General features: G+C 43.5%; 1 protein-coding gene across 6 annotated transcripts in view; it reads right to left on the reverse strand.

The window, feature by feature from the left end:
* The window catches only part of LOC112264671 (rho guanine nucleotide exchange factor 2-like), a 93515-nt gene that overhangs the window by 60562 nt on the left and 18244 nt on the right, over positions 1-14709 (reverse strand). For 3 of the 6 annotated variants that reach the window (XM_042295507.1, XM_042295508.1, XM_042295506.1), the window contains exons 2-7: positions 13339-13446; positions 12361-12638; positions 10577-10739; positions 8020-8128; positions 6408-6447; positions 5899-6043 (exon numbers count right to left, since the gene is read on the reverse strand). In XM_042295507.1, coding sequence (XP_042151441.1) covers positions 5899-6043; positions 6408-6447; positions 8020-8128; positions 10577-10739; positions 12361-12638; positions 13339-13416 — 813 coding nt within the window. In that variant the 5' untranslated portion in view covers positions 13417-13446. Of the gene's footprint in view, positions 1-5898; positions 6044-6407; positions 6448-6596; positions 6898-8019; positions 8129-10576; positions 10740-11015; positions 11098-12360; positions 12639-13338; positions 13447-14709 lie in introns of those variants that run through there. The other 3 variants (XM_042295509.1, XM_042295510.1, XM_042295512.1) reach the window with 3 other exon arrangements.

The following is a 14709-nucleotide window of genomic DNA, read 5'->3' on the forward strand; positions in this document are numbered from 1 at the left end:
CAGGTACTTTCCCGAAACAACCGGAGTCATTATCCCTTTCATGCCCTGCCTCCAGTCCACTTACTGATATCTGAACAAAAGAGCCTCATCAAAATTGCAACAAGCGGTACTGTGAAAATTAAATACAAATCAGAAGCCACTGCCAGATTTCTGGATTGGGCTACGCTCAGAGTATCCTGCCTTGGAAAATCGCGCTGTTAAAAAGACATTGATGCCCTTCGCAACCACGTACCTATGTGAGAGTGGATTCTCGGTCCCACTAGCATAAAAACTAAATACAGGCACAGACTGTGTGTGGAAAATGATTTAAGACTCTTTCCAAAACAACCCAACATTGCAGAGTTATGTGCATCCTTTCAAACACACCCTTCTCATTAACCTGTGGTGAGTTAATCACAATTTTCTATTAACAAATGTATACAGTGCCTTGCGAAAGTATTCGGCCCCCTTGAACTTTGCGACATTTCAGGCTTCAAACATAAAGATATAAAACTGTATTTTTTTGTGAAGAATCAACAACAAGTGGGACACAATCATGAAGTGGAACGACATTTATTGGATATTTCAAAAAATTTTAACAAATCAAAAACGGAAAAATTGGGTGTGCAAAATTATTCAGCCCCTTTACTTTCAGTGCAGCAAACTCTCTCCAGAAGTTCAGTGAGGATCTCTGAATGATCCAATGTTGACCTAAATGACTAATGATGATAAATACAATCCACCTGTGTGTAATCAAGTCTCCGTATAAATGCACCTGCACTTTGATAGTCTCAGAGGTCCGTTAAAAGCGCAGAGAGCATCATGAAGAACAAGGAACACACCAGGCAGGTCCGAGATACTGTTGTGAAGAAGTTTAAAGCCGGATTTGGATACAAAAAGATTTCCCAAGCTTTAAACATCCCAAGGAGCACTGTGCAAGCGATAATATTGAAATGGAAGGAGTATCAGACCACTGCAAATCTACCAAGACCTGGCCGTCCCTCTAAACTTTCAGCTCATACAAGGAGAAGACTGATCAGAGATGCAGCCAAGAGGCCCATGATCACTCTGGATGAACTGCAGAGATCTACAGCTGAGGTGGGAGACTCTGTCCATAGGACAACAATCAGTCGTATATTGCACAAATCTGGCCTTTATGGAAGAGTGGCAAGAAGAAAGCCATTTCTTAAAGATATCCATAAAAAGTGTTGTTTAAAGTTTGCCACAAGCCACCTGGGAGACACACCAAACATGTGGAAGAAGGTGCTCTGGTCAGATGAAACCAAAATTGAACTTTTTGGCAACAATGCAAAACGTTATGTTTGGCGTAAAAGCAACACAGCTCATCACCCTGAACACACCATCCCCACTGGCAAACATGGTGGTGGCAGCATCATGGTTTGGGCCTGCTTTTCTTCAGCAGGGACAGGGAAGATGGTTAAAATTGATGGGAAGATGGATGGAGCCAAATACAGGACCATTCTGGAAGAAAACCTGATGGAGTCTGCAAAAGACCTGAGACTGGGACAGAGATTTGTTTTCCAACAAGACAATGATCCAAAACATAAAGCAAAATCTACAATGGAATGGTTCAAAAATAAACATATCCAGGTGTTAGAATGGCCAAGTCAAAGTCCAGACCTGAATCCAATCGAGAATCTGTGGAAAGAACTGAAAACTGCTGTTTTCAAATGCTCTCCATCCAACCTCACTGAGCTCGAGCTGTTTTGAAAGGAAGAATGGGAAAAAATTTCAGTCTCTCGATGTGCAAAACTGATAGAGACATACCCCAAGCGACTTACAGCTGTAATCGCAGCAAAAGGTGGCGCTACAAAGTATTAACTTAAGGGGGCTGAATAATTTTGCACGCCCAATTTTTCAGTTTTTGATTTGTTAAAAAAGTTTGAAATATCCAATAAATGTCGTTCCACTTCATGATTGTGTCCCACTTGTTGTTGATTCTTCACAAAAAAATACAGTTTTATATCTTTATGTTTGAAGCCTGAAATGTGGCAAAAGGTCGCAAAGTTCAAGGGGGCCGAATACTTTCGCAAGGCACTGTATGTAAAATGGCTTAATAAAGAGGAAAATTAGTGATTATTATTTGTGCCCTGGTCCTCTTTGTGACAAAGAGCTCTTTGTCACTTCCCATGAGCCAGGTTGTGACAAAAACTCACACTCATTCTTATGTGTAATAAATGTATCTCATAGTGTGTGGGGCAGGCTTACAATGATGGCAAAGAACATTTGAGTGTGCGCTGACCCTGGTGCTAGAGGGGGTACGCAGCTGGAGGTTGAATGTTCGAAGGAGTACGGGACTATAAAACGTTTGGGAACCACTGATCTAGAGGGATAGAAAGTTATTGCTTCGAGGTATCTGTACCTGAAAATACATGACCTAAGTGATTGATAGTTGGTATTCAGCAGTCATAAAAGTATGCCTTATTTACTTTGAAGAACTACGAAAATAGTGATTTGGTCAGACAGCAGCTCTGAGATGAGGGAATAAAATCAAAGTAAAACAAAAGTAATATACACATCAACTGAAATATTTGATTAAAGTAGGCCTGAAATAATGTGAATAAATGATGGTTAATAAGTGATACACAGTAATGGGCAGTCAACTACCATCATGGGACTTTTATTAATCATTTTATTCTGTGTTGTTACAGAATTCAACCAGATTCTGACAATGCATGTTGTGTTGTAGTGGCAGGAAGGTTGACAGTGAGGAAGGGAGAGAAAAGCTGACTGCAAAGCTCTATTGAGCTCACAAGGCAATACAGTTATTTACTCTGCCCTCTGCTGGACATAACGGTTACAAACACTCTCCCAATAGTACATAGTCAAGCACAAGTGATATTTCAGGGAATTTAACATATGTAATAAACAAGACGTTTGAAATGATTTGCCAATCCATAAAACTTTTTTCTAATGTTTCCATTGTAATGTTTTGCTGGTCTTGTAAGCAGTCAGTCATTGCAAGTGAATGACCAGTCCATTTCACAGTATACTACATAGTTATAAAGACCATGGACAAAGTCCATTGTAACCAACAGAAGGCAATAATCAAGAAGCATCCACTCTGTCCAAGGAGTATCCACCCTGTGTGATAAGTACAGCGCAGTCGGAAAGTATTTAGACCCCTTGACTTTTTCCACATTTTGTTACGGCCTTATTCTAAAATTATTTAAATTGTATTTTTTTCCCTCAAATCTACACACAATACCCAATAAGCAAAAACAGGATTTTAGAAATTGTTACAAATGTATTAAACTGAAATATCACATTTACATAAGTATTCAGACCTTTTACTCAGTACTTTTGGGGGGGGGGGGCAGCAGGTAGCCTAGTGGTTAGAGCGTTGGGACAGTAACAGAAAGGTTTGAATCGAATCCCTGAGCTGACAAGATAAAAAAAATGTCTTTCTGCCCCTGAACAAGGCAGTTAACCCACTGTTCCCCGGTAGGTAAATAAGAATTTGGTCTTAACTGACTTGCCTAGTTAAATGAAGGTTAAAAATAAATAAATAAATACTTTGTTGAAGCTCATTTGGCAATGATTACAGCCTTGAGTATTCTTGGGTATGAAGCTACAAGCTTGGCACACCTGTATTTGGGGAGTTTCTCCCTTTCTTCTCTGCAGATCCTCTAAACAGTTGGATGGGGAGTGTTGCAGCACAGCCATTTTCAGGTCTCTCCAGAGATGTTAGATCGGGTTCAAGTCCAGGCTCTGGCTGTGCCACTCAAGGACATTCAGAGAATTGTGCCACTCCTCAAGCCACTCCTGCATTATCTTGGCTGTGTGCTTAGGGTCGTTGTCCTGTTGGAAGGCGAACTCTCACCCCAGTTTGACGTCCTGAGCTCTCTGCAGCAGGTTTTCATCAAAGATCTCTCTGTACTTTGCTCCATTCATCTTTCCCTCGATCCTGACTAGTCCCAGAGCCTGCATAGAAAAACATTCACCACCATGCTTCGCCGTAGGGATGATGCCAGGTTTCCTCCAGACATAATGCGTGGCATTCAGGCCAAATCAATTCTCTGTACTTATTATGTGATTAAACTAATCATGTAAACTTTAACTCGGAAGTTGGGGCACCACGGGAAAATGTTTATAGTCTCTAATTCCCGAATTGACTGTTCAGATATTTTCATATCTTATCGATTAGTCATTCTCATCTGAATGTTACAAAACCCTTGGATATCTGCAAGAATCCTAGTCTCCCTAATGAATCAGCTATATACAAATTGGCTGAATTATTTATTTACTAACTAACTAAAATCACAGAAATACATAAACAAACAATACAGTTATTGGTTACTAACACAATGCATCGATAAGTCCCTAGTGGGCTAAACCGCTATGACTGCTTGGTAGACAATGGAAAGGAGTGGGGACGGATATAGAGCGGGAAAGACAAAATGGATTCACTACACACAGTTGATAATTATATTAATTGAAATGCTGATCCTTTGCACATGAACGGCCGCTCATTCAAAAATAATTGCAATGTATTTATTTACGCCCTTATGTCGTTGTTGTCTTCTCTGTTGGAATCGCCGGTCCGTCTGCTGGAGAGTCAGTTCATCAGAGAGTCTCTGGTTAACTTCCCCAGAAGTCACAATGTCTTTCGTGGTTGTGGCTTTCTCAGCGGCTCTGGATAGTGTCTGTTGTAATGGATATGTCAGGCGTACAGATGGTTGTTCCATAGGATAGTTGCTTCTGTGGTTGTCGGTATTCTCGTACTAGATTTACGTAATTTCCAGCTGCAGACTAATAATTCTACGTCTAGGATTTGCTCTTATTCTGTAGTGATCGATAGTCTTAGAGTTTAACCGTTTCCAGCCGTGTAGCCAACACTACACGCTGTCTGGTGTCCATTTCAACATGTAGCGTCAGCTCCATGTTTTCTAGTCTAATGTAAATTTTGGAAGGAGTGGGTTTTATACTCACTGAGAAAAGTGCAGTCCATGACGCCGACGCAATGTGTATGCTCACTTGGCCGTGGCCACTGACTTGGTTAACTTTATATGAAAACACATATTTTCTCATTTAAAGGTTAACATCACATTACATCTTTTCACAAATAGTTCCATGTTTAATCATATACGTTTCACAATATTTAGATGTAAACCCCATAATTAAGTGTACACAACCAAAGACACAGTAATGACTGTTTCCTGTCCTTCATGAGATCACCAAATGAAACACACTCGTCATGACTGTCCCTTAAGTGTCCACAGACCACTCCCACATTCTCAAAAATATAAATATTGTTTAATTATTCAAAACTTTTGATGTCCAAGCGTCTCTCTGTGTTCCGCATTCCAAACTCAAACACTACAGAGCATAGAGGCCGTATGTTTTATGACCACCATAAAACAGCCGACTTCCCGCTCTCCCCCTCTACGAGAACGCTGTAGAGAGGACCCGCTGTAACATGATCCTTCAGATCGTCACAGGAGAGTTATGACAACTTATGGCTAGTTAGGAGACAAAATGATTCCGTTATCACTAGCTATTGACTAAAGGCAAAAAACTAAAATATATTCAGACTTTTGACATGTTTATTACTCTCCATTCCATTTTAATCATGAGTCAACACACCTTGTTCAAAAGGTAAAATCTTTCTGGCCGCCATTCAATATGATCAGCAACACCACGCAGTGTTGTTGTCATAATGATATTACCCTATTGAGAAGAGACCTTAGATATATAATGAGTCTTAGATCTCGTGTGCTGTGGGTTGGTCGGTCAGTTAAGGCCACCGCATTTGGGACATGCCATCCCGTGTTTTTCGAGGGATGAAATCCCAATCTTCTACACAGTTTCTCCTCTATCAGTCTGCCCTTCATTCATACCCGTCGCTGTCGATAAAAAATAAGATTTACTCTACTGCAGAAAGCAGGCCTCTCCTACCTTGCGGTTGCCGGCCATCTTGCGTAGGAAACTGAAGGTGCGCACAAAAGGGCCGCCTGTCACCTCCTCCTGGGCCTCGTCTCTCGTGACCTCCGACCAGCTTCCCTCTCTCCCCCAGAGCAGAAGACCCAGGTCCCTATCCACACTGAGGGAGAGGAGAACATTAAAAGATAAAGAGGGAAAAGGACAAGAAAGTTTGACAAAGAAAAGAGAGAGATGACATGAAAATTTGTAAGAGAGGACGCGAGGATGACAAGAAAGGGAAGAATTACAGAGAGGAAAGAGGAACAGAAGACATGAAAGTATTGACGGTCATTTAATAACAACATGGGACATGCAACTATAAAATGCACCAAGACTTCCATGATAACAGGAAACACAGCCAGAATTGAGACTGCGGTACGAGAGACAAACAGGTCTAGCATGGTTATGGCTGTTTGCTAAAGGAAACAGATCCAAAATGGCGACCTCCTTGCATGAAAGGGAAAACGGGGAGAAAGGCAACTCACCTCTGTGTGGATCCTCCAATTTGACTGTAGGGTAAAGTCTCTGGAACACACAGATCAGAAGACACTCACACTGACACCTTCCTAAACACTCTCCACAGCTTACAACTCAATAACCAGTATGCAAAGAACAAGGCAGAAATAAAAATATTTAAAATATAAAGAAAGAAAGTAGGTAAATGTCCCATTCACCTGATGCTCATTCAAGGGCTTCACTGCTATTTCTAACCAAGAATAAACTAGCCAAGCACAAATAGTAAGTTATGAGAGTGAAAGAGACGCAGACAGTAGCCTATAGGCAACTGAGTTTGATAACACAGATTAGACGAGAGGGATAGGGAGAGAATGATAGAAGAAATTATAGTAAAACAGTTGGTCCAAGCAGTGTGTTAAAATGGAGGAATTGAAGTGGAGGAGACTAGTAGAGAGCGAGAGAATAGAGATGGGAGAGGTAGCAGTAGAAATGGAGGCTCTGCTATGAAGCTGGTACTGGGGATAACAGGACCAGAGCCCAGACAGAACAAACACAGGAAGAGCGCTTCCGCATTGCTGCACACACACACACAGATGGAGGCACACACACACAGATGGAGGCACACACACACAGATGGAGGCACACACACGCAAAAACCCTCAGAGAAACACTGACACACATTGACAAACACAAACCCTTAAGAAATAAAGACATACACATGCACTGAAAAACAAAAAAAAGACACACACCAACTGAGAAACATACTGTACACATAAACAGTGAAAAACAGACTGACAAACATACAACAAAAAAACCTGACAAACATACATGCAGAAACTGACAATCATTGACAAACAAAAACAAGCATCCATTTAGTGCAAATTACAAAACCCAATTATGATAATTAAATACGCCCACATATAAATGTACAAAAATGATCCAACCATTGTAAACAAAACAAGAAGGCACAATGAGACAGGGCATTTACACACAAACACATGTACTTTCACTCCGTCTATCAAACACATGCACGCACACACAGCTATTGACTGACACTGGCGTACTGTCCTACTTGTGCCCGATTCAGAGCAAAACAAAGACTGACAAAATGTGCGTGTGTCTAGATACTATACAGACCGCATAAAAAAAGGCAAGAAAGACGTTTTGCAGTCAGAGGAGTGTTTGGGAAGAGTAAGGAGTTTATCGACTTACTAACATCTAGAGAAGGCTACAAGGATACATTCTGCCAAGCAAACAGTTAAACCATCTACTTTAGAACTTCAAGTAACATTCCTTGGCTGCAGTCCAGTTCTCTACCCTTCTCCACTAAGTCTCCTCTTCATGTGCTGAATTTAAAAGGAATGGACGGGTGTAAGAAATCTGGGAGAAACGAAGGGTACACTTTAGGGTGTAGGGATACAGAATAGGATCACTTGCAGCCTATGTGACACCTTCAACCATTTGAACTTGTCTGACCCCGGGTTGTGTTCACATTAAGGCACACAACAGAAAACATTTTGGAACAGGAAACAAAAATCGGTGTTTCTTATTGGACAGTTCCAGGTAGTCCCTCCCCGTTTCAGTCCGTTTTCTTCGTTTGGTGCGTAATGAACACGATCCAGGCATGTAGCGTAGGCTTACCGTAGCAGTTGGAGACTGGTCGGGGGCCCGTGCTGGGAGGGTTGCTGCGACGCACCACACTGAGGGTTGGGGCCGACGCACTGCAGCCCTGCAGCTGGTTGGACTGTTCCTATTTTAATTAAGCACATATTACACAAAATTTGCGATTAGCATTGAACTGCTCCTGTGACCCAACAAGAAGTTATACTTCGGTTTTTAGTGGAGGGTGAATGCACATAAACAGCATTTACTCACCTTTTTATTAAGTAAATAGTGTTTAAGCACCTATCACGCTAAATTAACGTTGACAGCATTTACATTACTTACTATTCATCTCAAGGTTCACCATTGACGAACCTTAGCTACACTACATCAAATCAAATTTTATTGGTCACATACACATGGTTAGCAGATATTATTGCGAGTGTAGCGAAATGCTTTTGGTTCTTGTTCCGTCAGTGCAGCAATATCTAACAATTCCACAACAAATACCTAAAAAACACAAATCTAAGTAAAGGAATGGAATAAGAATATCTAAATATATTGATGAGCAATGAAAGAGCGGTATAGAATACAGTATAGATATGAGATGACTATGCAAGATATGTGAACATAATTAAAGTTGCATTATTAAAGTGACTAGTGTTCCATTTATTAAAGTTGCTAATGATATCAAGTCTGTTTGTAGACAGCAGCCTCTCTGTGCTAGTGATGGCTGTTTAACAGTCTGATGGCCTTGAGATAGAAGCTGTTTTTCAGTCTCTCGGTCCCAGCTCTGATGCTCCTGTACTGACCTCGCCTTCTGGTTGGTAGCGGGGTGAACAGGCAGTGGCTCGGGTGGTTGTCCTTGATTATCGTTTTGACCTTCCTGTGACATTGGGTGCCTTAGGTGTCCTGGAGGGCAGGTATTTTTCCCCCGGGGAGAAATTGTGCAGATCGCACCACCCTCTGGAGAGCCCTGCGGTTGTGGGCGGGGCAGTTGCCGTACCAGGCAGTGATACAGCCCGACAGGATGCTCTCAATTTCTTCAGCTTCCCGAGGTTGAAGAGGCGCTGTTGTGCCTTCTTCACCACACTATCTGTGGGTGGACCATTTCAGTTTGTTTGTGATGTGTACGCTGAGAAACCTAAATTTTTCCACCTTCTCCATTGCTGTCCCGTCGATGTGGATAGGGGGGTGCTCCCTCTGCAGTTTCCTGAACTCGACAATCATCTTTGAGTGAGGTCATTTTCCTGTCACCACACAGAGCCCTCACCTCCTCCCTGTAGGCTGTGTCGTCGTTGTATGTAATCAAGCCTACTGCTGTAGTGTCGTCTGCAAACTTGATGATTGAGTTGGGGGCGTGCATGGCCACGCAGTCATGGGTGAACAGGGAGTACAGGAGGGAGCTGAACATGCACACTTGTGGGGCGCCAGTGTTGAGGATCAGCGAAGTGGACTTGTTCCCTACCATTACCACCTGGGGTCAGCCCGTCAGGAATTCCAGGACCCAATTGCACAGGGCGTGGTTGAGACCCAAGGCCTCAAGCTTAATGATGAGTTTGGAGGGTACTATGCTGTTGAATGCTGAGCTAGTGTCAATGAACAGCATTTTTACATAGGTATTCCTCTTGTCCAGATGGGATAGGGCAGTGTGATGGCGATTGCGTCGTCTGTGGACCTACTGGGGTGGTAAGCAAATTGAAGTGGGTCTAGGGTGACAGGTAAGGTGGAGGTGATATGATCCTTGACTAGTCTCTCAAAGCACTTCATGATGACAGTGAGTGCTATGGGGCGATAGTCATTTAGTTCAGTTGCCTTTGCATACTTGGGTACAGGAACAATGGTGGCCATCTTAAAGCATGTGGGGACAGCAGCCTAGGATAGGGAGAGACTGAATATGTCCGTAAACACACCATCCTGCTGGTCTGCGCACGCTCTGCGGACGAGGCAAGGGATACCGTCTGGGTCAGCAGCCTTGCGAGGGTTAACACGTTTAAATTACTTACTCACGTTGGCCACGGAGAAGGAGAGCCCACAGTCCTTGGTAGCAGGCCACGTCGGTGGCACTGTATTATCCTCAAAGCAGGCAAAGGTGTTTAGTTTGTCTGGAAGCAAGACGGTGTCCATGACGTGGCTGGTTTTCCTTTTGTAGTCCGTGATTGTCTGTAGACCCTGCCACATACGTCTCGTGTCTGAGCCGTTGAATTGCGACTCCACTTTGTCTCTATACTGACATTTTGCTTGTTTGATTGCCTTGCGGAATGGAATAACTACACTGTTTGTATTCGGGCATATTCCCAGTCACCTTTCCATGGTTAAATGCGTTGAGTTTTGCGCGAATGCTGCCATCTAGCCATGGTTTCTGGTTAGTGTAGGTTTTCATATCACAGTGGGTAAAACATATCCTATACTCTTCTGTATAAACTCACTCACCGAATCAGAGTTTATGTCAATATTATTCTCTGAGGCTACCCGGAACATAGCTCATTCCAAAACTTTCATAGCATTGAAAGTCTCTATGGTTTTCTTCATTCAGACTGAATAAAAGCCTGCTAGTCCAATCCCACAACCCGGGCTCGCTGATTCACAGGCTCACCTCCAATACGGAGTAGTGCTGCAGGTCGGACCCTGCCTCCTCCTCCGTGAGGGAAGACAAGGAGCCCTCCTGAGTGATGGGGTTCCTCCCCACTCGCCGGACGCCCAGCGCCGCTCCCAGAACCTTCTCCATCTCCTCCGGATCCAGGTTCTCCAGACTCACACTAAGGGAAGAATCAGTTCTATTTAACTTTATTTATCCCTTAGACAGGCATTGTCAGTTTACAAATATAAATATCAAAATCCTCCATAGATACATACCAACACTTCCTAATAAAATACAACCCCTGCAACAATATTAGTAGAATAGAAGTAGAGAGAAGAGGGATCAGAGAGAAAGGGAAAATGTTTCCAACCAACTTTGACCCCTACACTTCTACCTCTTCTGTAAAGAAAGTATCCACACACATACACACTCCCATTCACTAGTTACCACTCACTATAGTTGCAGATGAGAGGTTGTTTCCATAACTCCTGGTACGTATCAAGGCAAAGAGGGTTGACTGACACTGTCCCACACAGCTGTGTGTGTTGTGGTTGTAACACTGTCTGACTGGACATGTCGTTCTCTGTGTGTGTGTGTGTGTTTATTTGAGAGGAGGGGAGAGATGTCCAAGGATGACAGTGCCAGTACAATGGCCACTCTCAGGATGGTGTGTGTGTGTCAGAGAGAGGGAGGGTGCCCGTACCAGTTTGAGATTGAATACATGTGCTTATATGTGTGTGAATCTGGACACTGTGGACACACTGAACACTGCTCATTCTCTTCCCAAGACAGGGCCGTTATTGGATAAACCACTGTTTAACCAACCCTTCGGTTTTTACCAGTCATATCAACAAGCTTTCATCAAGGTTTGTGCCACATAATGATTGACCTTGTACCTAACGCCCACAGAAATGTGCTATTTCTGACAGTGAGTAGGGGGTTAACTATCAGTGAGCATTGAGCAGTCCCTCCAGGATTCCGCAATCATACAAAAATAGGGCTCGCAATTTCCACCAATCACTGCACTGCATAATATGGTTCAATCAAGCAAGTGAATCGCCACACGTCAATAAATTTCCCCCCTTGTCAGCGCATTTTCGCAACACCTTTGATACAATCATTGCATATCTCCTTGGAAAAAGTCTAAATTGATGCAGCAAAATCAAGCATTTTTCTACCCCGTTTTCGTGATATCTAATTGGTGGTTACAATCTTGTCCCATCGCTGAAACTCCCCTACTGACTCAGGAGAGGTGAAGGTCGAGAGCCATGCATCCTTCGAAAAGACCCTGCCTAGCCGCACTGCTTCTTGACACACTGCTTGCTTCACCCGTAAGCCAGCCACATCAATGTGTCGGAGGAAATACCGTCCAGCTGGCAACCAAAGTCAGATTACAGGCACCCAGCCTGCCACAAGGAGTTGCTAAAGCGCGATGGGACAAGGAAATCCCGGCCGACCAAACCCTCCCCTAACCCGGACGACGCTGGGCCGATTGTACGCCAAATGAGTCCCCCGATCATGACCGGCTGTGACACAGCATGGGATCGAACCCGGGTCTGTAGTGGATGTTGATAGATTTGACTGTTGATTTGGGTGTCAACATGTGATTTAAGAGGGTGTGAATAAGAGTGTCTTTTAACTTACTATAATGTAGTTATGTGGAGGGACTGGGTACTGTGACAGTAAAACATTTCGATTGCTTATGTATAATAAATTGAAAAGAAAGATTGTACTGTAAATAGCTCAAATGTAAACATAAGGATTCCAAAATAGAATTTTATGTTTAGGGCACCCCCTACCTGTGGTTGTCGCTGGGCTCCATCCCCTGCTGCTGCACTGTCACCACAGCCCCGGGCTCCCAGCTATGCCTCCTCCAGGGGTCCAGGTGGGTGAGGTGACGAGTGGCTGGAGAACGCAGGGTCACCCCTCCGGACCCTCCAATCCCCTTCACCCCAGGCCCTGGAGAGCATGGTGGGGAGGGATACGGGGAACAGGGGGGGGCGGGTGGTGTGGTAAAGGAAAAGGGCGGGAAAGCTGGTGGGTGGGCGTCGAGGGAGGAGGGAGGGATGGTCGGCATCTAGAGGGGTTAAAGTAAGAGAGGGATACAGTGAGAACTCAAACTGTTCACTAGGGTTGGGCGATGTCAATCTCCATAGAAGGAATATGGACAGGTTATTGGCCATGTGGTTTTTAACATAATTTCTTTCTTAATAAGCTTAAACTTGTCATTTTCTATAGGCTATTGATATTGTTTGTTCTCTCTCATTATTAGTCCCCTGGCTACCTTAAATGTTGGGGCTATTGAAATAAAAGATGCAACTTCTATTCATTGTTTGATCGAGAGAAAGCCATGCATAAAATGATGAAGTGTAGCCCTCAGTCATTCATATACTGAACGGAGAGTGAATGGAATATAGGCAAAAAAAATGTTTAAGTTAAACAAGCCTAAACCCCATGCATCTGACAGAGAGAAACAAGATTTTCTGACTGGATATTTAGCATTGCTTTGGTGGAATTCTCCGCTAAGTCTCTTGAAATAGACTATAGCAAATAGGCAAATTACTCTGAATATCACTTGGATGCTGCCATGCAATGCGATGAGACTCGTTTCTTCTTTACTGCGGGCACTAGTCAAGTTCAAATAGGCTAAACTACCGTCTGTCACCATCGACGATGGTTATCAATCATCATCATCAATAAACCATGCTATAGTAATGTCGCCCAACCCTCTGTGCACTACAACATTTTCAGACACAGAAAAAGACAGACAGTTGTACCCTGTGGATCAGGTTTCTCAGGGCCCATACTCCAGAGGAGAATAGTTCACTGCTCCCCCACAGGTCAAAGGATGTCATGATCAATTCAAACTTCCACCTTGACTGGCCCTAGGACAACAAAAATACAAAAAAAGTGGATATGAGTGACTAATATTATACAGGTAACCACTACAGAAGAGAAAATGTCATGTTTAACAGTGGTTGGCTGTTAACATGTCAGAAGCAAACCTGTTGGGGGATTATGCACATACAAAGCTTTCCCTCACCTTCCATTTGGCAAATCTGCCCATAAAAAAAAACTATCCTCCCGATTCCTGGTTACAAGGAAAAACACAAACATATCAATGATGTTGCTCTTGCTGCGGGCGATTCCCTGATCCACCTCTACGCAGACGACACCATTCTGTATACTTCCGGCCCTTCCTTGGACACTGTACTATCTAACCTCCAAACGAGCTTCAATGCCATACAGCACTCCTTCCGTGGCCTCCAACTGCTCTTAAACGCTAGTAAAACCAAATGCATGCTTTTCAACCGTTTGCTGCCTGCACCCGCACGCCTGACCAGCATCACCACCCTGGATGGTTCTGACCTAGAATATGTGGACATCTATAAGTACCTAGGTGTCTGGCTAGACTGTAAACTCTCCTTCCAGACTCATATCAAACATCTCCAATCTAAAATCAAATCTAGAGTCTGCTTTCTATTCCGCAACAAAGCCTCCTTCACTCACGCCGCCAAACTTACCCTAGTAAAACTGACCATCCTACCGATCCTCGACTTCGGCGATGTCATCTACAAAATAGCTTCCAATACTCTACTCAGCAAACTGGATGCAGTTTATCACAGTGCCATCCGTTTTGTTACTAAAGCACCTTATACCACCCACCACTGCGACCTGTATGTTCTAGTCGGCTGGCCCTCGCTACATATTCGTCGCCAGACCCACTGGCTCCAGGTCATCTACAAGTCCATGCTAGGTAAAGCTCCGCCTTATCTCAGTTCACTGGTCACGATGGCAACACCCACCCGTAGCACGCGCTCCAGCAGGTGTATCTCACTGATCATCCCTAAAGCCAACACCTCATTTGGCCGCCTTTCGTTTCAGTTCTCTGCTGCCTGTGACTGGAACAAATTGCAAACATCGCTGAAGTTGGAGACTTTTATCTCCCTCACCAACTTCAAACATCTGCTATCTGAGCAGCTAACCGATCGCTGCAGCTGTACATAGTCTATCGGTAAATAGCCCACCCAATTTACCTACCTCATCCCCATACTGTTTATATTTATTAATTTTTCTGCTCTTTTGCACACCAGTATCTCTACCTGTACATGGCCATCTGATCATTTATCACTCCAGTGTTAATCTGC

The sequence above is a fragment of the Oncorhynchus tshawytscha genome, linkage group LG13 (genome assembly GCF_018296145.1).
Source record: "Oncorhynchus tshawytscha isolate Ot180627B linkage group LG13, Otsh_v2.0, whole genome shotgun sequence".
Taxonomy (NCBI): Eukaryota; Metazoa; Chordata; class Actinopteri; order Salmoniformes; family Salmonidae; genus Oncorhynchus; species Oncorhynchus tshawytscha.